The following is a 26046-nucleotide window of genomic DNA, read 5'->3' on the forward strand; positions in this document are numbered from 1 at the left end:
GGTGATTTTACTTTTTGGGAAGTCCCCCACAGTTTGAAATATCACTATCATGGTCCTAGATTCCCAGATTAAACTGGCATGAGTTTCTTTCTCTGTCTTGTTTGTCCTACTCCTTGCATGCAAAAATATATTGCAACAGGGAGTCAGAGGTAAGCTTCCCTGGGAGATATTAGTCTGCAATTCCCTATCATCAGACAAGTGTACTAATAAGTCATGTGAAACTCCCTTGTCTTTTGCCCATATCTGTTTTTGAATGAATGCATTTCATATTCAGGAAAAATATCCAATTTCAGAAATTCCATATTAAGCAACGTTGGGGTGGTTCTGTGTTGAGTAAGTCTAACTTTTGACCTGAAAACCAGCTGTCATTCAGTGGGGCTCACTGCACAGGTCCCAAAATCCTATTGGGAATCATTTGAAACCCTTGAAACACTATGGAGGTTGGCAGGTAGTATGGTAGTGTGCAGGTGGCCAGCATCCAGGGTACAAGTTCCCTGTTCTTCCTCAGATCCACTCCTGCCTCTCTGCCCCAATCCACCACACCATTTTGTCACTTCATATTGAGATTGCATCTCACTGTACTCGTGTGGCTAGAGGGAGGGCAGCACCTCAGCCCAGTACTCCCCAGGGTGCTGGCACCTCTCTTGGATGACTGAACAGATGAAACCTCATGCCTCCACCATGCCATAGAGTGCTTTGTTGACACACAAGCTGTTGGGATAGGGTGCCTATTTTGTATAAGAAAGGAGTCTCACCTCATTAAAGATAGCAAACCATCCATGTAGGTGATAGAGTCACCAAGAAAACACTCAACTTTCACAGGTATTGGAAGTAACAACATTTACTTTCAAACAGGAGAGAAAAAGCAATGTCAGTTTCACTAGTGAGATTTGGTCTCCCATGTCTAGTACCCCTGCTTCACAGCTGAAGAAGTGAGATGATCCACATACTGTATGTGTGGGACCTAGTTCCTTTCCCATTAGGAACACAAGTAATCACAGGGTTGGTACATGTGTTATAAAATAATGTGCATACTTGTCCAAACAGATTCCAGTGAATGTTTCCACAATGCTTTGGCAAAGGGAAAAGAAAAGTTTAGCAGGCCTCCATCTTCTAGGGAATGTCTTTTATCTCCAGTGACTCCTGAGAAAGAAGTGAGCCCATAATTATCACCCTGTGCCAGGATCCAGAATGGCACATCTACTAAGCACAGGGTGTATTGGTAAGTCATGTGAAAGGGTGGCAGACCTCAAGACTGTCTCCACATTGTTTTACTTTCCATATAATCTGAACTTGTGACAGGTTCACTCTATTTCTGTTGATTGATTTTTTTATTTTGATTAGATAAAGAGAATGAGAATTTTTGAGATGCAGATTCTCTTAAAGAGACATGAATTATAACTATTAACTCATTGAGGCTTATATTTATTCCTGTAAACTTGAAGTGAAATTTAAATAAATTTTTATTATTTAGCTACTATTAGAAATTTGTTTAGAAATGGAAGACTATATAATCTACCTGATATTAAAGCTCATTCAGTTTATTGGCAGAATTGAGTTCCTTTTCATTGCTGGACTGAGACATCTGTTTACTTGCTGGATGTCAGCTGAGAGCCATCCCTAAATACTAAATATCAGCAATATGCCATGGCTTATGGCACCTTCCTTCATGTACAAAGCCATTAAATTTGTCAAGTCCATTTCACTCTTCAAATCTCTTCTCATTCTTTTGTCTCATTTCTCATCCAGAAAAATGTTCTAAGCTTTAAGAACTTATGTGCTTCAATTTGGCCCACACAGAAAATTCAGATTACCCAGGTATGTCTCCCCATCTCAGAGTCTGCACTTTTAATCATATCTATGAAATTCCTTTTGCCATATAAAGTAATATACTCACAGGTGCTGGGGACTCAGGCATAGACATATTGTGGGGACTGTTACTCTGCCTACTCCCCACCCAATTAAAACCTTCATTTACAGATATTATTTTTAGAACTGAGTATTCTTTGAAATTCAGTCATATTGAAGTGAAAAATAGATTCATTATCTGAATCATTCTGAAAGTTAAACTTAAGGCCTAATAATGAGCTTAAATTGTGTACATTTGTAGCTTTTGCAATTGATGTTTACTTTCTAAATTTTTGGCTAAAATATTTATATTTATAACCTCTTAGATCTACTTAACTGTTAAAGTTCATAATGGATTACTTCATATGCAATCTTAATGACAAGTAGCTTACTAAATTCTTAGTGCTTTTTTGGGAGGCATAATATTATTGGAAAAATCACATCTTTATGGAAAAAATAAAGCTCAATGAAAGCTGTGGCAATATTTTTGGGCAGATTTGTTAAAAATGAACCTCAACCTCATCTAATAGGAATATAAATATGAAGGAATATTAGTAGAAATATTACATGGTTATTTATATGCAATATGCCACAAATATCTCTTCACAAGTTCAAAGAGAAATAAAATGATTTCTATGCTTTTGGAATGTTATAATTATACTTAGTTGCTTCATGTTCCCTGGACAAGGCTCCACTCTCTGCTTCTCTCTTGGCCTCTTCACATCCATGAACATGGCTGACCTCAGATATTTTGTGCTGAAATTGCCCAAACTATGGCCTTTCTTCATAACCCTGCTTCCACTCTGTCCTTGCACCCTTCAACTCTTGCCTCAGTTTATCCCAAGTAACTTTTTTTGTCCCCTAGTTTCTCTCACTGGCCCCTCCTTCCCAATGAGGTTCATCTCAGTCCCTCTACCCTTCAAGGAACCCTCACCTCAGATCCATCCCTCAAGATCCCCTAAGCTTACCCTGCTTCCCTTAGTTTCTGTCCTGCAGCATCACCCCATCCGTGCTCCTGTTCCAGGAACCTCCTCCCCTACCTCAGTTCACTCCCTGTGGGATGTTCCCTCCTCCATGTCCTTGACTGTGCTTCTAGATCCCTATTCACTTCACCTCAGTCAGCTCCCCACCCCCACATTAATTGCCTTATCTTTGTAGGCATTCTCAATTTTCCAGTCTCACCTCATTCAACTCATCTGCCCTTGAGCTACTGATCTTTCCCAGCTCCACCATAGACCTCTGGACCCCTTCCCTTGCAACAAAGGCAAGAGTCCTCTTTCCTCATGGGGGTTCTCTTCTGCCTATTCTCCCTCCCCAAATTGGCCTCAGGTCCCCAGAAATCAGTTCAACCAAGTTATGCACTCTAGCAGGCTCATCTCACTTAAGACTATTAGGTCTCTCGTCTTCCTGGAATGCTATAACCTGTTTCCCTTCCCCATGCCTCCATGCACACTACGCTTCACCCCTCATTTTACCCCAACTCTTTATTTTCCTCCAGTCCATGTTCACCCTCCCAAGACCTCAACTTAGGAACCCATCAGGACATGTAAGTTTATGTCAAGGTCTGCATGGGTCTCATTGCATTTCATAATGCCTCATCTCTCAGGGGATGTTACTGCCCTTTTCCACCCTTCAGGTCTCCATACTTGCCCTAGTACTCCCTCTCCTATGTGACTTCCAATTGCTCCCAGTCCCCAGGGTAGGCATTACCAGCCCCTCTTCTCACTGCCTCCCCTGGCTTCTTCTCCCTCTGACTCCTTTTGGTTTCTGAGTACTCAGGGGTCTTCCCTCTGATCTGTGCTGCTCCCCTCTCCATTATCCATTTTCTTAGATATGTTTCCCTCTGCATTTGTCCTCAAGTTCTTTGTGTGGCCCAGTTTTTCTGACCTCATCAAACCCAATCCACCTGCCTTCCCTGCCCTCTCCCTAAGGACCTTACACCCCATCAGGGAGAAACTGAGTTTCAGGGCTCCCCATACCCATTCTCACAATTCTCATCTGAAATAGGTTAGGTGAAGGGCCAGTTCACCCTGTGACCACCCCACATCCTTTTCTAAGCCAATCCTGAAGGGTGCTCCAAACACAAGACCACACACTAGGTTCTGTTTCCTTGACACAGAGGGAAATGTATCTGATAACCAGCAAGTGCATTGTCAGCTTGTACATGGCAGTTGATAAGTCAATGCCTTCTGCTGTCATAAAGACTAAAACCTCCAATAAGAACCTGGTGGGGAAGAGTAAGTGAAGGGTCACTAGACTCTGTCCAAGCTTCTCCTTACCTGAACTCTGAATATCACATGCACAGATGAGACTCAAAGTGTAGTGAAAGAAAACAGAAGCAAGACCTGAGCAGACTTTGGAAATCATGGAGAAAGAACTGAAGCAGATAATATAGAACATCATGCAGCTAGATTGGAGGAGGTGGCTACACAAGTATATGCTGTTCTCCACAACATTCAACCTTGGATAAAGGACAGTCAGTTCTTCACAGTGCCCAGGTGAAGTAGGAGCTCATGTGCAAAGATGGAATCCAAACATAGTGCTGTTTCCAAAGCATCATAAACTCATAATACCAGACATATTGGCCATCAGTATAATATTCCTACATTGCCTCTTTAATTAAACTCAAACCTGAGAGTGGTAGTTTCACAATTTTGACATGGATTAATGTACAGTTTAGTCTCTATAGTAGGGTTTAATCTTGTTCCCCCTTAATGGCATGGTATTGACATGGCAATTTAAATTTTTTTTTGAAATAATTTTAGAACATATAAGTCTTATATATAAAAATTTCAATAACAATATAAAGACTCCTGATTCCCTCAGATTCCCAATGGTTATAGCTTCACCACATTTACCCTTTAACCCAAAATACTCCAGTGTATGTTTCCATAAAATAGGAACCCTTCCCTATTTTATCACACAAACCCAAATCAGGAAACAACAGTTTCCAGATTATGATCCAATCCACAAATCATTTTCAAATTTTGCCAATTGTCTGTACAGTGGAAAAATTTCAGTCCATGCTCCTTCAAATTGGAACTGTTCTGGAGAATTCCCTCATGTCCCTGGCAGATTTGGCAAGCTCAGATGACTACAACCTGAATCTTCCCACTGCCTCCTCCTGAACAGACTAAAGCCTGCATTCCAAGGAAAACAGACTGTTGTCTTCTCAGTGCATCCCATCAGGAGGGAACTGAAATCCATCCACTCCAACCCTGGGGCTGATAACTGGATGAACTTTCTCCAGGTTTCTCAACACAAATTCAAAAATTCTTTTCCCATTGTAATGAAATGGAAAATTTGTGGGAGGGGTATATATCCTAACAATATCTATATCATTGTTCACATCCAACTTTATAGAACACTAAAAATCTTCATCATGAATATTACTCTGCTACTTTCTGTCAAAACACATTCCATGTTTTAGGAAACATGAAAATTCATAAATTTCAATTAAAAGGTATATGAAATGAATCATCTAATTAGCCATCAAATCTCTCCTTATTTTATACTTCTGCTGTTTTCCTTCTTAATCATTCACAAGTCTCTCTCTACTAAGGAAGTACAAAGTGTAGTGGAAGGAAATACTCATATATGCTAAAACTCAGATTGCATAATTTGTATTGGCAGTTTAGTTTATTCAATTATTAGAATTAACAGAAAATATTTGTTATTTTATTTTAAGGACACTATGAAGTCATGCTGAATATCATTCAAGTTATCTTGGATTCATAATATTAGGGGTTACTTTCAATTTGTTCCACTCTACTTCCATACCAATCCTAAGACATGCCTTGATTGAATTTACATCATATGAAAAGCTATAAAATGATGTCATTTTATAGGAAGAAGGAAAATTTAAGTCATAGAAAAAGATATAGTTGCAAACAGAGCAGTACAGTGATTGTCAAACACAGTGTTTGGAAAGGAATGCCAAGAATCAGATCTTTGGCAGCAGGTAATGTGCTTTGCAATATCAAGAGCTTCTTCAGGCAAGTCAGTAGTTAATCTTGTGTCAAGTAGTTAGTTCTCATTTTCAGTCTTATCATGAGGAGAATGGGGTCAGACCCCACTGACATGGAGAAGTCTGTATAGGCATATAAAGAAGTTTTCAGGCAGAGACAATTATACAGAATCATGCAAGCTGAAAGTTACTTCAACTGATTGTGCTCTCATAAATTTGCACTAAAAATCTCTAAAAGAATAAGGAGTGAGTGGAAGAGTTCACTCCACCAAAAAAGCCTGGAGGACAGGGAGAAACTGTCCCCAGCAACTGTTCTGGGGCTCAAGAGACCAGGTGTGTAACATGCTGGATGAAGAGAGAATAACTGATGGCACCTGTCCCATGCCCTTGAGTCTAGCAGCTTCTGGTCAGCCCAGTTCCTGCACAGCATACTGCTGTGGACTGGGAGTCAGGAAGGCCCTTGCCCCTGGGAACAGGGGGACATGGCACAGTTCTGATCCAACTGCTGCCCAGAAAAATTGGACATCTATGTCCCAAAGACTTGGCCCTCTACAGAGAAGCAACACATGGTACCTGCAGTACCATTGTTTCCACAGATGGAGAAACTGCAGTGAATGACTGTCAGTCATGGCTCATGGTGCCCACCCATCACCCTGGAGACCAATAGCAACTGATAGGCCCTGTTCCTGCCTAGTGGGCTGCTGCAGACTGGGAGATCCTGGAAAGCCCTCCCTTCAGGGAAGAGAGGGATGCAGCAGAGTGTGGTCCATCTGTTGTCTGGCAAAATTGTGTTTCTATGTCTCTCACCCTTTCCAGACAGGTGCCTGCAATGCTATTGTTTCCACCTGCCTCAGAAGCAGAATAGACTGAGGGCTAAAAATAACTTGGCTTTGTATGGCCAATGAGGAGTATATTGCCAGAGTACCATCTGTTTGGCAGGCTGGCAATGTGCCATCTTGGGAAGCTGTTTTCTACTCTTCCCAGGTCCCATTGCAGCTGTTCTGCACCCTCTGCATGGAACCCTGGCCCTGTTTGGGGTCAGAAACACAAACCCAGTGTCAAAGAAGAGCTTTAACAGGAACCCTATCAACAAAAATATCTTAGACAAGAGAGGGAAAACATAATCTTGTGAACATAATCAGATGTCCAGTTAGCAAGCAAAAAATTATAATCCATGCTAAGAAACAAGAATGTGGTCAGCAAAAGGATAAAATTAAAAAGTTTGAGAGATACAGACGTTGGAACAATTCAAAAATATTCAAACAAATCTCCTAAACCAATTCAAGGAGAAGAAGGAAAATGTGCATAAAGATATTTAGAAGACACTTGGTGATCATAAAGAAGAAATTGAAAGCATGCAAATGAAAGATATAGAAATGCACAATAGATGAGATTAAAAATATGCTAAAGGCAAACAGTAGCAGATGATAGCATCTTAGAAGACAAGACATCTGAAATCAAACTAAAAAAAGAATGTATAGTAACAAGGATGGAAAAATCTGAGCAGGGTCTCAGGAAGTTGAATGATAACATGGAGCTCACAAACATACATGTCATGGGTGTCCCACAAGGAAAAAAGAAGGGAAAAGAGGCAGAAAGAATGTTCAAGGAAGTAATGGCAAAAAAATTCCCAACTATTTTGAATGGCATAAAGATCCAAGTCCAATAAATGCAGTGTAATTTCTCTGAGACATATTTCTCAGAATATCAACTGTCAAAGATAAGTGGAGAATTTTGAAAGCATCAAAAGAAAAGCAATTCATCACCTACACTGTGATGGCAATAAAGTTAAGTGCCAGTTTCTCTTCAGAAGCCATGGAGGCAAGAGGGCAATTGTATAATATATTTACTCTACTGAAAGCAAAAACCTGGCAGCCCAAAATTCTTTGTCTGGCAAAACTGTTCTTCAAACATGAGGGAGAGTTTAAAATATTCACTGATAGATGGAAGATGAGAGATTTCATTAACAAGACCCCTACCCTGCAAGAAATATTAAATGAAGTTATATCAGCTGAATATAAAAGACAGAATAGAGACTCAGAAGACAGTGTAGATATGAAGATTTTCAGTAACTGAACCTGAGAGGATCAAAAGGGAGACATAAATAAAATATGACATATTAAAGCCAAATGATAAAATGGTTGAAGTAAGTGCTGCCTTTACTGTAAGAACATTGAATGTCAATGTATTAAACTCTCCAATCAAAAGACACATTTTGTAGAACAGATAAAAAAGATCCATGTATATGCTGTCTATAAGAGACTTATCTTGGACCCAATGATACAAATAAGTTGAAAGGGAAAGGCTAGAAAAAGATACTCCATGCAAATAGTAACCAAAAAATAGCTGGGGTAGCTATACAATATTGGACAAAATAGATTTTAAGTAGAAAAATGTTATGAGACAATAATACAAGGGGCAATCCACCAAAAGTAAAAACAATCATAAATATTTATGCACCTAGCCAGGGTGTCCCAAAATGTAAGAGACAAACACTGGCAAAACTGAAGGGAAAAATACATGTCTCTTTAATAATGTTGGAGACTTCAATACACCACACTCATCAATAGAAAATCTAGAGAGAGCATCATAAGGAAAGAGATGAATTGAATAACATGTTAAATGAACCAGATATAACATTTATAGTTCATTACACCCCTAAACACCAGGATATTCATTCTTCTCAAGAGGCCATAGGTCATTCTGCAGAATAGAACAAGTGTTGGGCAAAGAAACAAGTCTCAATAAATTTAAAAATTTGAAATTATACAATGTATTTCTATAATCACAATGGAATGAAGCTGGAAATTAAGGAGGTGGAAAATGGGAAAATCCACAAATATATGGAGATTAAGCAACAAAATTTGAACAGTCAATGGAAAGAAGAAATTGCAAGAAAATTAGTAATTATCTTAAGATATATGAAAATGAGAACAAAACATATCAAAACTTATCAGATGGAATGAAGGCAGTGCTCAGATGGATACTTACAGCTCTAAACATCTAAAAAAAGGAAGAAATCAATAAAATCAAAGATCTAATTGCAGAACTGGAAGAACAAGAAAAAGAGAAGAAAAACTAATCTCAAAACAAGTAGAAAAAAGAAATAACAGAGCAGAATAAAGGAAATTGAGAAAACAAAACAATGAGTAGAATAAAAAAAACCCCAAAAGTTTGATCTCTGAGATCAATAAAGTTGACAAACTATTAGTCTGACAAAGAAAAATGATGCAAATGATTAAAATCAGAAATGAAAGTGGATCATTACCACAAAACCCAGAGAAATAAAAATGATCTTAAGAAGATAGTATAAACAACTAGATGCCAACAATACTCAACAAATTTGGTGAAATGCACAATTTTCTAGAAACACATGAAGAACCTATTCTGTCTATAGAAGAGTGCCCAACATTGCTAGCTTTTAGGAAAATGCTAATCAAAACCAAATTGAGATATCATTTCACAGTAACCAGAATGGCCACCATTAAACAAACAGAAAACTGCAAGTGTTGGAGAGGATGTGAAAAAATAGGAACACATTCATTATTGTTGGGACTGTAAAATGTAAGAGAGCTGAAAGCAGGTATGTGAACAGACATTTGCACATTGATGTTCATAGTGGAATTATTCACAATTGCCAAAACAAGAGAGCAACCCAAGTGTCCATCAACTGATGGATAAAAAATATCTTATTAATATTATTCTGCAGTTAGAAGGAATGTAGACCCTGAAGCATGCAACATGGATAAACCTTGACAAAATTAAGGTGAGTGAAATAAGTCAGATACAAAAGGATGAATATTGTATGATCTCACCAATATGAAGTAACTATAATAAGTAAACTCATAGAGTTAAAATCCAGAAAATAAAAGGCTACCAGGAGAGAAAATGAGGCTATAGAATGGGAAGCAGATGCATAATATGGGCAAAATTTTTAGCTAGTTTGAATTGAAATGTTTGGAATTGGATAGAGGTGATGGTAGCCTATTGTGGTAAGAGTAATTAACAGCACTGAATTATGTGTGTGATTGTCATTGAAAGGGGAAGTTTAGAGTCATGTATGCCACTAGAAGGAAAAGTAAGGGATAAAACATGGTACTGTATAATACAGTGATCCCTGTCATTGATGATGACTGTGATTAATAGCACAAATATAAAAATGTTCTTTCATGAACTAAAACAAATGTACATCACTATCATTGGGAGTTAATAATAGAGTGGTATGTGGGGGAAAATGCATCTATTGCAAACTTTTACAAACAGTAATATTTTAATATTCTATCATCAACAGTAACAAACATGCCATACCAATGCTAAGTGTTAACAATAAGGGAAAAAAGTGTTATGGAATTTGGGGGAATAATGAAAATAATCTGACATTCTTGTAATGAATGCACAATTATGCAATAGTACTGTGAGCCATTCATTATATACTTTTCATGGGTTTTATGGTGTGTGAATGTTTCTCAATAAACTTGTTAATCATCATCATCATTATCATCATCATCATTATTATCATCATATATAAGGCATTAAAAATTCAAGGTAATCCATGGGGAAATTCAGCCACCTGAGCAGGCAAAATGTCACATTACAATACACAATATGAATTTGTCTGTTGGGGTATTTCTCTTGGATTCAATTTTCTCCCAAAGAAGAGCTGTGTGATTTTGTATTCAATGATTGATTGACTAAGAGAAAAATTTGAATTTTTAATGTAGAATTGATATTAATTTTCTAAATGGAGATCACAGTTTATCACCCAGACTTCATCTGTTACATAGTAGAAACTATAATCTGGGAAATTTCTTCTCTTTGCTGTAGATAACACTAATTTGCTCATAATCCTGTGAAAAGGCTGTGGGTACTAAGGATGGCCACTGAGTAGTGGATAAGAAGCAAGTCCATCACTTTCTGAGTTGCCCACAGTAAGCCAGTTTTGGAGACATTTGTGCATCATTCACTTCAACTTCAAAAAGCTCCAGGTCTTACCCAAGTATCATAGAGGAAATTTTAGAGTTTGAGGTCCTGCTTTGTCACTTCAGATGTTTGTGTTACCTTCAGTGGGAAGTATTGAAACATATCAGGGATAGAAAAATCTGATCCTTGTTGTCATCACATGACACAAAGCTAGGTAGCAGGGATGATTGCAGATTCTCAATGATAAATATATTATACCACAAGGATGCAGGGTGTCTGCTCAGAAAACCTGATTGTTCTTTAAGTATTAACTTTTCATAATGGGAAATAGTGTGCATGGGATGTGGGGTTGATGAAACGGTTTGTTCTTCAGGGTTTTCCTGTCCTCCATGCCCCACACAGCCTCTGCTATTATGCTAAGGGATGAGAAGATGTACATCTCCCAATTGGGGGATCCTAGCATGGCTGCTATTCAAATAGGTTGGACTAATGTTTAATGAAACACATTTTGTTAAGATGATTGAAATCATGATGAAGTGCAGCAACAACACTAAGGGTGTTTTCCACTTCCCATGTGGAAATCCACAGTCAGGGACATCCACAATAAATCACTGAAACCTTGAAAGAAGGAACCCATTGTAAGTTCATAGTGATAGAAACTGAGAGACAGTGTTTGTTTCCTTGCAACTCTGAGCAATTGCTTTTAAAATTATTTTGAGATGATATATGACAACATTGGGAAATTGTTTCCCTTTAAAACTCTTCTATGTTTCTGGTAACTTGAGCAACAAAAACACTGCATTTGTAACAGAATTAGACTTAATTTGGAACTCTCATATAAGTTTGTAATGTGTGCACTGGGGTCATGCCTCTGGAAATGTTTTGGAAGTTTATACTAAAGATAAACATAGTCATGTCCTGTGACTTAGCACCTATTCTTCAGGGTCACATCCAACAGAAATTTTTCCATATGGTCTCCAAACATATGGATAAGAATGTTCATAGCAGCACTATTTACAATAGATAAAACCTGTGATATTCACATATGTTCATTAACAGGGGAATTAATAAATAGGGGATAAATAATATTATCCAGAAATGTAAATGTATGATCTACATTCATATTTCCTGGCAGTGGGCCAGGAAAATGTCACTGTGATGACATCAAGATTTAGATAGCACTTAAAAACCTCTCAGGGCTTGCCACAGACCTTCAACATTCCCACCTAGTTGAACAAGTGCCAGAACATGAAAAAGCAAATGTAGATAAGGATACACCCTTGATATTTTCCACAGCATGGGTGTCCAGAGATGTGCCAAAGTCTTTTCTGGCTGTCTCTTCTTCCATTTGTGGTAATAGTTTCTAATATTGAACACAATTCCACAATGCTGAAATGCAGTTTCAAGAAGAGAATTGATACACTACCAAAATTCATCAAATAATTTTAGTAACTAAAGATTTTTATTTTTAAATGTATACTCATATTTGTTGTGGTTTCCCACAATATATTCCTAATTTTTGCCCATCTGAGCCATGAATTGGAAACTTTAATCAACTCTTTCAGTAAGTTCTCTATTAAATTACATTCTCTAGGTAACTAAAGATTCCAATACACTCCTTGGGGTGGTGGGCTTGTGTGTTTTCCCATTCTCAGATGTATATTTTCAACAATTACTATGTCTCTGCTTCTTTATCCATTTTCCTTTGGCTATACCATAATTTCTTTAAGGAAGAAGTCCTTTTCCTAAAACTGTAAGATCGTGCAATTCTCCTATATGAGAATCCATTCAATGACTCAGTCATTTATTGTGATATCCACTTTACCTATAAGGGAAATGTGGGGACCAGGTGATTGTGTACATGGATTAAACAAAAGAAATTAATGGAGTATAAGAAATATCAAGAAATAGCAAAGATAACTTTAAACTAATTTGCTTGATAGCCCTGGGTTTTAATAAATATAATTCATGATCACTATTAAAATTAATATATATATATATATTACAGTATAGTTTTATAATTCTATGAGAAGAAAGTGAAAACTTTGAAAGGTATACAATCAAAGTTATCTGTTCACCTAGTTTTTACATCCTCTGTGTTAACTATTCTTTTATCCCCCAAATCCTGAGAATCTTTAAAAAGGACATTGGGGATAAAAGAGAATCTTTAAAATCAAAGCACAGATGCAAAAGCTATTGTTTTATTGGAAATTGGCTTCCGAGTGGTGTGTCATCTGCATTTCTATTTTTCAAAAATGTACTTATTTCACTATAAATGGTTCAGAACACCCAACTTAGGCCTAGGGAGGAGATATCTCAGGAACCTAAACAAATATTGAGCCTGATTTAGAACCAGAACTTCAGGATATATATATATATATATATATATATATATATATATATATACACATATGAAAAGATGTCTAGAGAATTTTTGCCAACTTTGCTAAGTATGTCTTCTAATATTAGACAAAGATAGGATGATTTTAGATAAAATATGAAGAGTAAAGATGTGACTCATTTTATTTGCAGTTCTCATGGTGACAGGAATGCATGGTTTGGTAAATGACAAGTCATAGCCAAAGGAAGGACTGTGGTGGAAGCTTGGGATCCAGGGTCCAGGGCTGCCTTCAATCACAGATTTTCTGCTGTTATCAGTTTTAAATATTGAATTTCATTTTTTAAAGAGCAATGCCCTAGATCTCTCTTTTTTCTTTCCTTTTTTAAATAGGAAGCTTAAAGACAGAGATCTAATCATTTTCTTTTCTCATCACATGAAAAAATATGCAGACAATTTCCCCATCCAAGCTCTTAAAAGGTAAGCAGGGATTTCTTGCATTGATCTACTCATCTTAGAAAGTTAAATATGTTTTTATGCTTGTGGATACAATTACCAGAGGAGAAACTGACACATGGGAGAAAACATCACTTTAAACTATTGTCACAACACAACTTAGCCCTAGGATCAAGAATATGCCAGGCACAGAATCAGACATGGCTTTAATAGGACTGATAGGGGCGGGGCAAGATGGTGGACTGGTGAGCTGTATGTTTTAGTTACTCCTCCAGGAAAGTAGGTAGAAAGCCAGGAACTGCGTGGACTGGACACCACAGAGCAATCTGACTTTGGGCATTCTTCATACAACACTCATGAAAACGTGGAACTGCTGAGATCAGTGAAATCTGTAAGTTTTTGCGGCCAGGGGACATGCACCCCTCCCTGCCAGGCTCAGTCCCATGGGAGGAGGGGCCGTCAGCTCCGGGAAGGAGAAGGGAGAACTGCAGTGGCAGCCCTTATTGGAAACTCATTCTACTGATCCAAAATCCAACCATAGATAGACTGAGACCAGACACCAGAGAATCTGAGAGCAGCCAGCCCAGCAGAGAGGAGACAGGCATAGAAAAAAGCAACACAAAAAACTCCAAAATAAAAGCTGAGGATTTTTGGAGTTCTGGTGAACATAGAAAGGGGAAGGGCAGAGCTCAGGCCCTGAGGCTCATATGCAAATCCCAAAGAAAAGCTGATCTCTCTGTCCTGTGGACCTTTCCTTACTGGCCCTAATTGCTTTGTCTCTTAGCATTTCAATAACCCATTAGATCTCTGAGGAGGGCCCTTTTTTTCTCTTGTAATCATTTTTTCTTTTTCTAAAACAATTACTCTAAGGAGCCCAATACAGAAAGCTTCAAAGACTTGCAATTTGGGCAGGTCAAGACAAGAGCAGAACTAAGAGAGCTCTGAGACAAAAGGCAATAATCCAGTGGCTGAGAAAATTCACTAAACACCACAACTTCCCAAGAAAATGGCGGTGTCCGCTCACAGCCATCATCCTGGTGGACAGGAAACACTCCTCCCCATCACCAGCCCTATAGCCCAGAGCTGCCCCACACAACCCAGTGTGATGGAAGTGCTTCAAATAACAGGCACTGCCCTGGGGGGATGGCACTCACCTGTGACATAGCACAGTCATCCCTCAACAGAGGACCAGGGGGTACACAGCCTGGAAGAGGGACCCACTCGCAAGTCTCAGGCACCATACGCCAATACCAAGGACTTGTGGGTCAGTGACAGAGACAAACTGGCAGGACTGAACTGAAGGATTAGACTATTGCAGCAGCTTTAAAACTCTAGGATCACCAGGGAGATTTGATTGTTAGAGCCACCTCCACTCCCTGACTGCCCAGAAACATGTCCCATATACAGGGCGGGCAACACCAACTACACACACAAGCTTGGTACACCAATTGGACCCCAAAAGACTCACTCCTCCACTCACCACAAATGCTAAGCAGGGGAGAACTGGCTTGTGGAGAACAGGTGGCTCGTGGACGCCATCTGCTGGTTAGTTAGAGAAAGTGTACTCCAAGAAGCTGTAGATCTGATAAATTAGAGATAAGGACTTCAATTGTTCTGCAAATCCTAAAAGAACCCTATCAAGTTCAGCAAATGCCAAGAGGCCAAAAAACAACAGAAGATTATAAAGCATATGAAAAAAACACGATATGGATAACCCAAGCCCAAGCACCCTAATCAAAAGATCAGAAGAGACACAGCACGTAGAGCACCTACTCAAAGAACTAAAGATGAACAATGAGACCATAGTACGGGATACAAAGGATATCAAGAAGACCCTAGAAGAGCATAAAGAAGATATTGCAAGACTAAATAAAAAAATAGATGATCTTATGGAAATTAAAGAAAATGTTGACCAAATTAAAAAGATTCTGGAAACTCATACTACAAGACTAGAGGAAGTTGAACAACGAATCAGTGACCTGGAAGATGACAGAATGGAAAATGAAAGCAAAAAAGAAACAATGGGGAAAGAAATTGAAAAAATCGGAACAGACCTCAGGGATATGATAGATAATATAAAACATCCGAATATAAAAGACTCATTGGTGTTCCAGAATGGGAAGAAAAGGGTAAAGGTCTAGGAAGAGTATTCAAAGAAATTGTTGGGGAAAACTTCCCAAATCTTCTAAACAACATAAATACACAAATCATAAATGCTCAGCGAACTCCAAATAGAGTAAATCCAAATAAACCCACTCTGAGACATATTCTGATCACACTGTAAAACATGGAAGAGAAGGAGCAAGTTCTGAAAGCAGCAAGAGAAAAGCAATTCACCACATACAAAGGAAACAATGTAAGACTAAATGGTGACTACTCAGCAGCCACCATAGAGGCGAGAAGGCAGTGGCATGATATATTTAAAATTCTGAGTGAGAAAAATTTCCAACCAAGAATACTTTATCCAGCAAAGCTCTCCTTCAAATTTGAGGGAGAGCTTAAATTTTTCACAAACAAATGCTGAGAGAATTTGCTAAGAAGAGACCTGCCCTACTGGAGATACTAAATGGAGCCCTACAGACAGAGAAACAAAGAAAGGACAGAGAGACTTGGAGAAAGCTTCAGTACTAAAGAGACTCGGTATGGGTACAGTAAAGGATATTAATAGAGAGAGGGGAAAAATATAACAAACATAAACCAAAGGATAAGATGGCTGATTCAAGAAATGCCTTCACAGTTATAACGTTGAATGTAAATGGATTAAACTCCCCAATTAAAAGATATAGATTCGCAGAATGGATCAAAAAAAATGAACCATCAATATGTTGCATATGAGAGACCCGTCTTAGACACAGGGACACAAAGAAATTGAAAGTGAAAAGATGGAAAAAAATATTTCATGCAATCTACAGCCAAAAGAAAGCAGGTGTAGCAATATTAATCTCAGATAAAATAGACTTTAAATGCAGGGATGTTTTGAGAGACAAACAAGGACACTACATACTAATAAAAGGGGCAATTCAACAAGAAGAAATAACAATCATAAATGTCTATGCACCCTATCAAGGTGCCACAAAATACATGAGAGAAACACTGGCAAAACTAAAGGAAGCAATTGATGTTTCCACAATAATTGTGGGAGACTCCAACACATCACTCTCTCCTATAGATAGATCAAACAGATAGAAGACCAATAAGGAAATTGAAAACCTAAACAATCTGATAAATGAATTAGATTTAACAGACATATACAGGACATTACATCCCAAATCAACAGGATACACATATTTTTCTAGTGCTCACAGAACTTTCTCCAGAATAGATCATATGCTGGGACATAAAACAAGCCTCAATAAATTTAAAAAGATTGAAATTATTCAAAGCACATTCTCTGACCACAATGGAATACAATTAGAAGTCAATAACCATCAGAGACTTAGAAAATTCACAAATACCTGGAGGTTAAACAACACACTCCTAAACAATCAGTGGGTTAAAGAAGAAATAGCAAGAGAAATTGCTAAATATATAGAGACGAATGAAAATGAGAACACAACATACCAAAACCTATGGGATGCAGCAAAAGCAGTGCTAAGGGGGAAATTTATAGCACTAAACACATACATTGAAAAGGAAGAAAGATCCAAAATCAAAGAACTAATGGATCAACTGAAGAAGCTATAAAATGAACAGCAAACCAATCCTAAACCAAGTAGAAGAAAAGAAATAACAAGGATTAAAGCAGAAATAAATGACATAGAGAACAAAAAAACAATAGAGAGGATAAATATCACCAAAAGTTGGTTCTTTGAGAAGATCAACAAGATTGACAAGCCCCTAGCCAGACTGACAAAATCAAAAAGAGAGAAGACCCATATAAACAAAATAATGAATGAAAAGGGTGACATAACTGCAGATCCTGAAGAAATTAAAAAAATTATAAGAGAATACTATGAACAACTGTATGGCAACAAACTGGATAATGTAGAGGAAATGGACAATTTCCTGGAAACATATGAACAACCTAGACTGACCAGAGAAGAAATAGAAGACCTCAACCAACCCATCACAAGCAAAGAGATCCAAACAGTCATCAAAAATCTTCCCACAAATAAATGCCCAGGGCCAGATGGCTTCACAGGGAAATTCTACCAAACTTTCCGGAAAGAACTGACACCAATCTTACTCAAACTCTTTCAAAACATTGAAGAAAATGGAACACTACCTAACTCATTTTATGAAGCTAACATCAATCTAATACCAAAACCAGGCAAAGATGGTACAAAAAAGGAAAACTACCGGCCAATCTCCCTAATGATTATAGATGCAAAAATCCTCAACAAAATACTTGCAAATTGAATCCAAAGACACATTAAAAAAAATCATACACCATGACCAAGTGGGGTTCATTCCAGGCATGCAAGGATGGTTCAGCATAAGAAAATCAATCAATGTATTACAATACATTAACAATTCAAAAGTGAAAAATCAAATGATCATCTCAATAGATGCTGAAAAAGCATTTGACAAAATCCAACATCCGTTTTTGATAAAAACACTTCAAAAGGTAGGAATTGAAGGAAACTTCCTCAACATGATAAAGAGCATATGTGAAAAACCCACAGCCAGAATAGTACTCAATGGTGAGAGACTGAAAGCCTTCCCTCTAAGATCAGGAACAAGACAAGGATGCCTGCTGTCACCACTGTTATTCAACATTGTGCTGGAAGTGCTAGCCAGGGCAATCCGGCAAGACAAAGAAATAAAATGCATCCAAACTGGAAAAGAAGAAGTAAAACTGTCATTGTTTGCAGATGATATGATCTTATATCTAGAAAACCCTGAGAAATCGACGATACAGCTACTAGAGCTAATAAACAAATTTAGCAAAGTAGCGGGATACAAGATTAATGCACATAAGTCAGTATCTATATGCTAGAAATGAACAAACTGAAGAGACACTCAAGAAAAAGATACCATTTTCAATAGCAACTAAAAAAATCAAGTACCTAGGAATAAACTTAACCAAAGATGTAAAAGACCTATACAAAAAAACTACATAACTCTACTAAAAGAAATAGAAGGGGACCTTAAAAGATGGAAAAATATTCCATGTTCATGGATAGGAAGGCTAAATGTCATTAAGATGTCAATTCTACCCAAACTCATCTACAGATTCAATGCAATCCCAATCAAAATTCCAACAACCTAATATGCAGACTTGGAAAAGCTAGTAATCAAATTTATTTGGAAAGGGAAGATGCCTTGAATTGCTAAAGACACTCTAAAAAAGAAAAACGAAGTGGGAGGACTTACACTCCCTGACTTTGACGCTTATTATAAAGCCACAGTTGTCAAAACAGCATGGTACTGGCACAAAGATAGACATATAGATCAATGGAATCGAATTGAGAATTCAGAAATAGACCCTCAGATCTATGGCTGACTGATCTTTGATAAGGCCCCCAAAGTCACTGAACTGAGTCATAATAGTCTTTTCAACAAATGGGGCTGGGAGAGTTGGATATCCATATCCAAAAGAATGAAAGAGGACCCCTACCTCACACCCTACACAAAAATTAACTCAAAATGGATGAAAGATCTCAATATAAAAGAAAGTACCATAAAACTCATAGAAGATAATGTAGGAAAACATCTTCAAGACCTTGTATTAGGTGGCCACTTCCTAGACTTTACACTCAAAGCAAAAGCAACAAAAGAAAAAATAGATAAATGGGAACTCCTCAAGCTTAGAAGTTTCTGCACCTCAAAGGAATTTCTCAAAAAGGTAAAGAGGCAGCCAACTCAATGGGAAAAAAATTTTGGAAACCATTTATCTGACAAAAGACTGATATCTTGCATATATAAAGAAATCCTACAACTCAATGACAATAGTACAGACAGCCCAATTATAAAATGGGCAAAAGATATGAAAAGACAGTTCTCTGAAGAGGAAATACAAATGGCCAAGAAACACATGAAAAAACGTTCAGCTTCACTAGCTATTACAGAGATGCAAATTAAGACCACAATGAGATACCATCTAACACTGATTAGAATGGCTGCCATTAAACAAACAGGAAACTACAAATGCTGGAGGGGATGTGGAGAAATTGGAACACTTATTCATTGTTGCTGGGACTGCATAACGGTTCAGCCACTCTGGAAGTCAGTCTGGCAGTTCCTTAGAAAACTAAATATAGAATTACCTTTCGATCCAGTGATTGCACTTCTCAGTGTATACCTGGAAGTTCGGAAAGCAGTGACATGAACAGATATCTGCACGCCAGTGTTCATAGCAGCATTATTCACAATTGCCAAGAGATGGAAACAACCCAAATGTCCTTCAACAGATGAGTGAATAAATAAAATGTGGCATATACACACGACGGAATACTACACGGCAGTAAGAAGGGACGATCTCGTGAAACATATGACAACATGGATGAACCTTGAAGACATGATGCTGAGCGAAATAAGCCAGGCACAAAAAGAGAAATATTATATGCTACCACTAATGTGAACTTTGAAAAATGTAAAACAAATGGTTTATAATGTAGAATGTTGGGGAACTAGCAATAGAGAGCAATTAAGGAAGGGGGAACAATAATCCAAGAACAGATAAGCTATTTAACGTTCTGGGGATGCCCAGGAATGACTATGGTCGGTTAATTTCTGATGGATATAGTAGGAACAAGTTCACAAAAATGTTGGTATATTAGGTAACTTTCTTGGGGTAAAGTAAGAACAGGTTAGAAGTTAAGCAGTTATCTTAGGTTAGTTGTCTTTTTCTTATTCCCTTGTTATGGTCTGTTTGAAATTTTCTTTTATTGTATTTTTTTTTATTTTTTTTTCATACAGTTGATTTAAAAAAGAAAGGAAAGTTAAAAAAAACAAACAAGGAAAAAAATATGTAGTGCCCCCTTGAGGAGCCTGTGGAGAATGCAGGTCTATTGGCCTACCCCACCTCGATGGTTGCTAACATGACCGCAGACATAGGGGACTGGTGGTTTGATGGGTTGAGCCCTCTACCATAGGTTTTACCCTTGGGAAGACAGTTGCTGCAAAGGAGAGGCTACGCCTCCCTATAATTGTGCCTAAGAGCCTCCTCCCGAATGCCTCTTTGTTGCTCAGATGTGGCCCTCTCTCTCTAGCTAAGCCATCTTGAAAGGTGAAATCACTGCCCTCCCCCTACATGGGATCAGACACCCAGGGGAGTGAATCTCCCTGGCAACATGGAATATGACTCCTGGGGAGGAATGTAGACCTGGCATCGTGGGACGGAGAACATCTTGACCAAAAGGGGGATATGAAAGGAAATGAAATAAGCTTCAGTGGCAGAGAGATTCCAAAAGGAGCCAAGAGGTCACTCTGGTGGGCACTCTTATGCACACTTTAGACAACCCTTTTTAGGTTCTAAAGAATTGGGGTAGCTGGTGGTGGATACCTGAAACTATCAAACTACAACCCAGAACCCATGAATCTCGAAGACAGTTGTATAAAAATGTTGCTTATGAGGGGTGACAATGGGATTGGGAAAGCCATAAGGACCACACTCCACTTTGTCTAGTTTATGGATGGATGAGTAGAAAAATAGGGGAAGGAAACAAACAGACAAAGGTACCCAGTGTTCTTTTTTACTTCAATTGCTCTTTTTCACTCTAATTATTATTCTTGTTATTTTTGTGTGTGTGCTAATGAAGGTGTCAGGGATTGATTTAGGTGATGAATGTACAACTATGTAATGGTACTGTGAAAAATCGAATGTAGAATTTGTTTTGTATGACTGTGTGGCATGTGAATATATCTCAATAAAATGAAAATTAAAAAAAAAAGAAAGCAAAGCAAAGAAAGCATGGGAGGCAGTAGCACATTATTTCATCAAGGCAACAAATTTATGACAAGGCTCCATGCTTCATCCATTTATCTTAAGAAAAATCTTCAAGAGTGTGAAAACCATCAAAGTGATGTTTATTTATACATTTATTTGAATAAATAAAGCTAGACTTTTACTGAGAAAAAAAAAATAGGACTCATAGGAGTTATGGTTCCATGGCAGCAGTGGGCCAGGAAAGATGGATGTTAGTGCTCTGCAAAATCAGCAGGGAGTGTCAGGAGTTGGTTTATAAGGGTTAGGACCAGGAGGGTGTGCAAACAGTTCTAGCAAAGTCTTGTGACACAAATGTGTGGAGATATGTTATCAACAGTGGTCAGGGGAAGGGAGTTTCAATGCCTTGTTAACAATACATTTTTTCCTCCCCTGGAGATCTGATGACTTTTAACATCAGTCCTGGTCAAGTAGGTGGCTATGTGAAATCACTATGGAGGGTAAGGGGCCTGGGCCCTGGGCCCCTACAATCCACCCCACATAGCAGACTACTTTTATCATAGGACAGACATTGAATTCACAGACAACAGAACACTAGAAGTCCCCCTTACAGAGATAATTTCACAAAAGAGATGCCTCCATGGTCAAGAAAGGGAATTAAAATTGCTGAATTCTGTCAGGCCAATAAGATATTCCAAGCAGTACAATTCACATAGTCACAGTCCAATAAAGGTCAGTAACACCTACAGGTGGCAAGTCCTTGCAAACCCAACATTGTGTTCATTTGTGGGCATGAGTTACTGCTGAGGCAGGAAAGTGTTTGCTAGGCTAAAAGAAAGTTGGTTATGTGGAAAAATAAGGAGTAATTTCTCCTGATTTCCTCATAGTTTTGCATAGGATTTCCATGGGAATAGGAGGCCCTGGATTGGTGGACAGGTATTTAGGTCTTATTACAATATTTTGGGTAACTGCCATTTCCCAGGGCTTGAGATTCCTAACCATCATGGTTGCATAGGCCAGCACCAAGACAAATTGACCTTTTTTTCTCCATTTTGTATGGTCTATGGCAAAGGCAGCTATAAATTTTTATTATTTCCCCACTTATTTTCCCCTTCAACTTGGGTTCTTATTGATTGCATTGTTCCCCCCATTAGCATTTCAATAGGAGCTGGGGTTGCAGCTCTAGGTGTGGAGCTCAGGAGGGTTAGGGCCTGAATAACACTTTTTTGTTGTTGAGATTTCATGGTCCATAGCCCATGCTTGGGTCATTTGTTCAGTAAAAAGTGTCCCCCTATCACTGTCTATTTGTGTAGGTATCCCATACAGAGAGCATACTCTTTCCAACCTGCTGGTTTGCCTTCCCCACTGGGAAAGCTAACAGAAGTCCAGTAGCCCTATCCACAGCAGTAAAATCATACCTTGAGAACAGGGGACTGATGTTGTCCATGTGTCCTGTCTGGTGTCATAGCATAATGGTTGACACAGGGAGTACAAAGGGCACTCTTTAATGATGTCCACTAGCTGCTAACAACAGTTACCCTTCATCATTAACAGTCTTCCCAGATGTCTTCCCTCAATTCTTATTTCAACAGCTACTTCAGGTGCAGCAACTTTAGCTGCTGAATCCTCTTTATAGGGTCCTGGTCCAAGAGTCTCATGTATTTCTGCATTCAGAGAGCTGCTATTGAAAATGCTGCACTGTAGCAAGAAAACTCTCCACCTAGCCAGTGTGCTTATCTGGGCACTGCCAGCCTGTGGCTTAGAAGCTATGTCAGTAATCCACCCCTGAATAGGGTTGGCCATATTTAAGGGGGCTGGATATCTTTGTATCAACTCCTCCACTTGCAATAAGGTATTATATGCAGCACACAATTGCTTTTATTTTAGGGGGTATATCTCAGTTCCACTCCTTCTACATCAACCAATCCATTTCTGGTATTTTGCATAAGGGCAGCATTAGCAAACTGGAACATTTCTTAAATATCTTTCTTTTAAAAATTAAGATTTGAATAACATTTTCTCTTTGGTGTTGCAATTACTGCAAATTTAATCAGCAAAGAGGTAAATATTAGTATAATTGTTCCCTCAAGCTTGAATGCAAAAGGGAACAATAAAATAGATAAGAAACCTCATTTGACCTCATCCACTTAAAAGACATTCTATCTGTTTTTAGTCTAGCTCCAGTCCCCTGATAGAATCCTAGAATAGGATTGTGTCACTAGACCCATCCCCAATTGTTGCAGAAACTGTAAGGATAATGTAACATTTTATTCTGTGCTACCTGACTGGCACTTGGGTTTACATTCCAAGAATATCTCCTCTGCCAATAATCCTCTCCAGGGGGACCAGAAGAGGGGATAAGACCTCTCTGGTAAATGTTCTGCTTCTGTGAAAATTTTCTGACTGTTGCAAATCTTGGGTGTTGGAGTGGAAATGCTGAGAAGGTGTTAACTGTGGGTCTAATAAAAATTATACCAAGGTCCTTGGTTAACAGACTCATTGATTTTTTTCCAGGTTTTGTGTTGATTCTTCAACACCACCTGCAATGGATATGCCAGAAATCCCATACCTCCTGACAGTACCATTTTGAAGGTCTTCAGTGTGTTTTGTCTTTCTAAATCAGTGTTTCCAGCAGCTACTGAATAATTCAATTGCATCATCTGGCTTCATGCCTTCTACATCAACCAAACATCTGCAAATGAGATAGCAAGTCCTTTTGAAAGCATGGTTACACCGGACCCTAATAAGTTTGTCATTATCTTCATTTTCTCTCAAAAACCAATTAAGAGCACATTTGAATTTTAAAATAGTGTCATCATCAGGCACCTTATGCCCAACTGTAAAAAGCTTTAAGTAAGGAATTGTTTCTAGTAAATCATCTGGTTTATAATAGTGTTCTGTATAAGTTAAAAAAATAATCAGTGTGAGTTCTTCATTTTGTTGTTGGATTTTGTTGAAAACATCCAAAGGGGAAAAACATTCTTCTAGTGCAATATTCCCCTAAAATTCTTTTCCAAAGTAACATTGAAAGCAACAAAATGAGTCCCAGGCATCCACTGTCCAGCTCGGAGATAGTTTTTCCAACTTTGGTAATGCATCTTAAATATTAAATATTTCTTTCCTTTATTGCATCATCCTTTGGCATATCATTTTTAAGTCTTTTTCTTATTAAGATTGTTCACATACCATACAAGTATCCAAAGATCCAGAGTGTACAATTAATTGCCCATGGTACCAACATAAAGCTGTGCATCCATCACAATTTTTTTTTTTCAATTTTTAGAACATTTTCATTACTCCAGAAAATAAATAAAGACAAAAAAGGAAACTCAAACCCTCCCATACCCCTAACCACACCCTTTCCATTACTGATTCATAGTATTGGTATAGTACATTTGTTACTGTTGATGAAAGAATGTTAAAATACTACTAACTATAGTACATAGCTTGCAATAGGCATTTTTTCCCTATATGCCCCTCTATTATTAACTTCTAGTTATAGTGTCATACATTTGTTCTAGCTCATGAGACTTCTAACATTTGTACAGTTAATCACAGATATTGTCCACCACAAGATTCACTGTTTTATAGGTACCCATCTTTTAACCTCCAATATTCCTTCTGGTGACATTCATGTCTCTGAACTTACACTTTTTGCCACATTCATACACAATTTAGCATGTTAATTATTCTCACAATGTGCTGTCATTACTTCTGTCCATTTCCAAATGCTTAAGTTCACCCTAGCTGAACATTCTGGTCATAATAAGCAATGACCCCCCATTCTTTAGTCTTGTTCTATATCCTGGTGACTTATATTTCATGTCTATGTGTTTACATATTATAACTCATTCATATTAGTGAGACCCTGCAATATTTGTCCTTATGTCTATCTTATTACCATCAATATAGTACCCTCAATGTTTCTTCATCAACCCATTATTTAAGATGGAATTGTTCACACACCATACATTCCATCCTAAGTATACAATCAATGGTTCCCTGTATAGTTAAATATTTATGTATTTACCATCATTGCTATCTATATAAAGACATCTAATTTCTTCCACAGAGAGGGAGGAAGAGTCAAAGAAGTTAGAGACACAAAAGTGAAGGAAAAAAGAGAAGAAACAAACAAAAAAGCATTAGAGCTACAAAGCACCAAAAGGAAAGACAGCATTAAAATAGGATAAAGATTCAGACAACATCACCAATGCCAAGAGTCCCATAACCTTTCCCCACTCCCCTCCATATGCATTTAGCTTTGGTATATTGTCTTTGTTATATTAAAGGAAGCATAGTAGAATTTCTGTTAATTATAGTCTAGTTTTCACTGATTGTGTTTTCCCATCCCTTGCTACTTTTAACACCTTACAGTGTTGACATTCATTTGTTTTACCTCATGTAAAGCACATTTGTACCTTTTATCACAATCATTGAGCACCCTAGGTTTCACTGAGTTATACTGTCCAAGTCTCCATCTTTCATCTTTTCTTTTGGTGTCCCACATGCTCCTAACCTTCCTCCTTCAACCATATTCACAGTCATCTTTGTTCAGTGTATCCACATTGCTGTGCTATCTCCCAAAATAGTGTTCCACACCTCCCACTCCTGTCTTTCCTTTTCAGTCTGTAGTGCTCCCTTTAGTATTTCCTGTAGTGCAGGTATCTTGTTCACACACTCTGTCAT

General features: G+C 38.0%; 1 protein-coding gene and 1 pseudogene across 1 annotated transcript in view; one reads left to right on the plus strand and one right to left on the minus strand.

The window, feature by feature from the left end:
* The window catches only part of LOC119505551 (zinc finger protein 596-like), a 62594-nt gene extending 49057 nt beyond the window's left edge, over positions 1 to 13537 (plus strand). The window contains exon 5 of the mRNA XM_037798379.1: positions 13467 to 13537. Coding sequence (XP_037654307.1) covers positions 13467 to 13475 — 9 coding nt within the window. The 3' untranslated portion in view covers positions 13476 to 13537. The remainder of the gene's footprint in view (positions 1 to 13466) is intronic.
* Positions 13538 to 23575: 10038 nt separating this feature from the next.
* On the minus strand, positions 23576 to 24455 carry LOC119505209 (annotated as a pseudogene).
* Between the last annotated feature and the right edge of the window lie 1591 nt (positions 24456 to 26046).

This window comes from Choloepus didactylus, chromosome 10 (assembly GCF_015220235.1).
Source record: "Choloepus didactylus isolate mChoDid1 chromosome 10, mChoDid1.pri, whole genome shotgun sequence".
Classification (NCBI taxonomy): domain Eukaryota; kingdom Metazoa; phylum Chordata; class Mammalia; order Pilosa; family Megalonychidae; genus Choloepus; species Choloepus didactylus.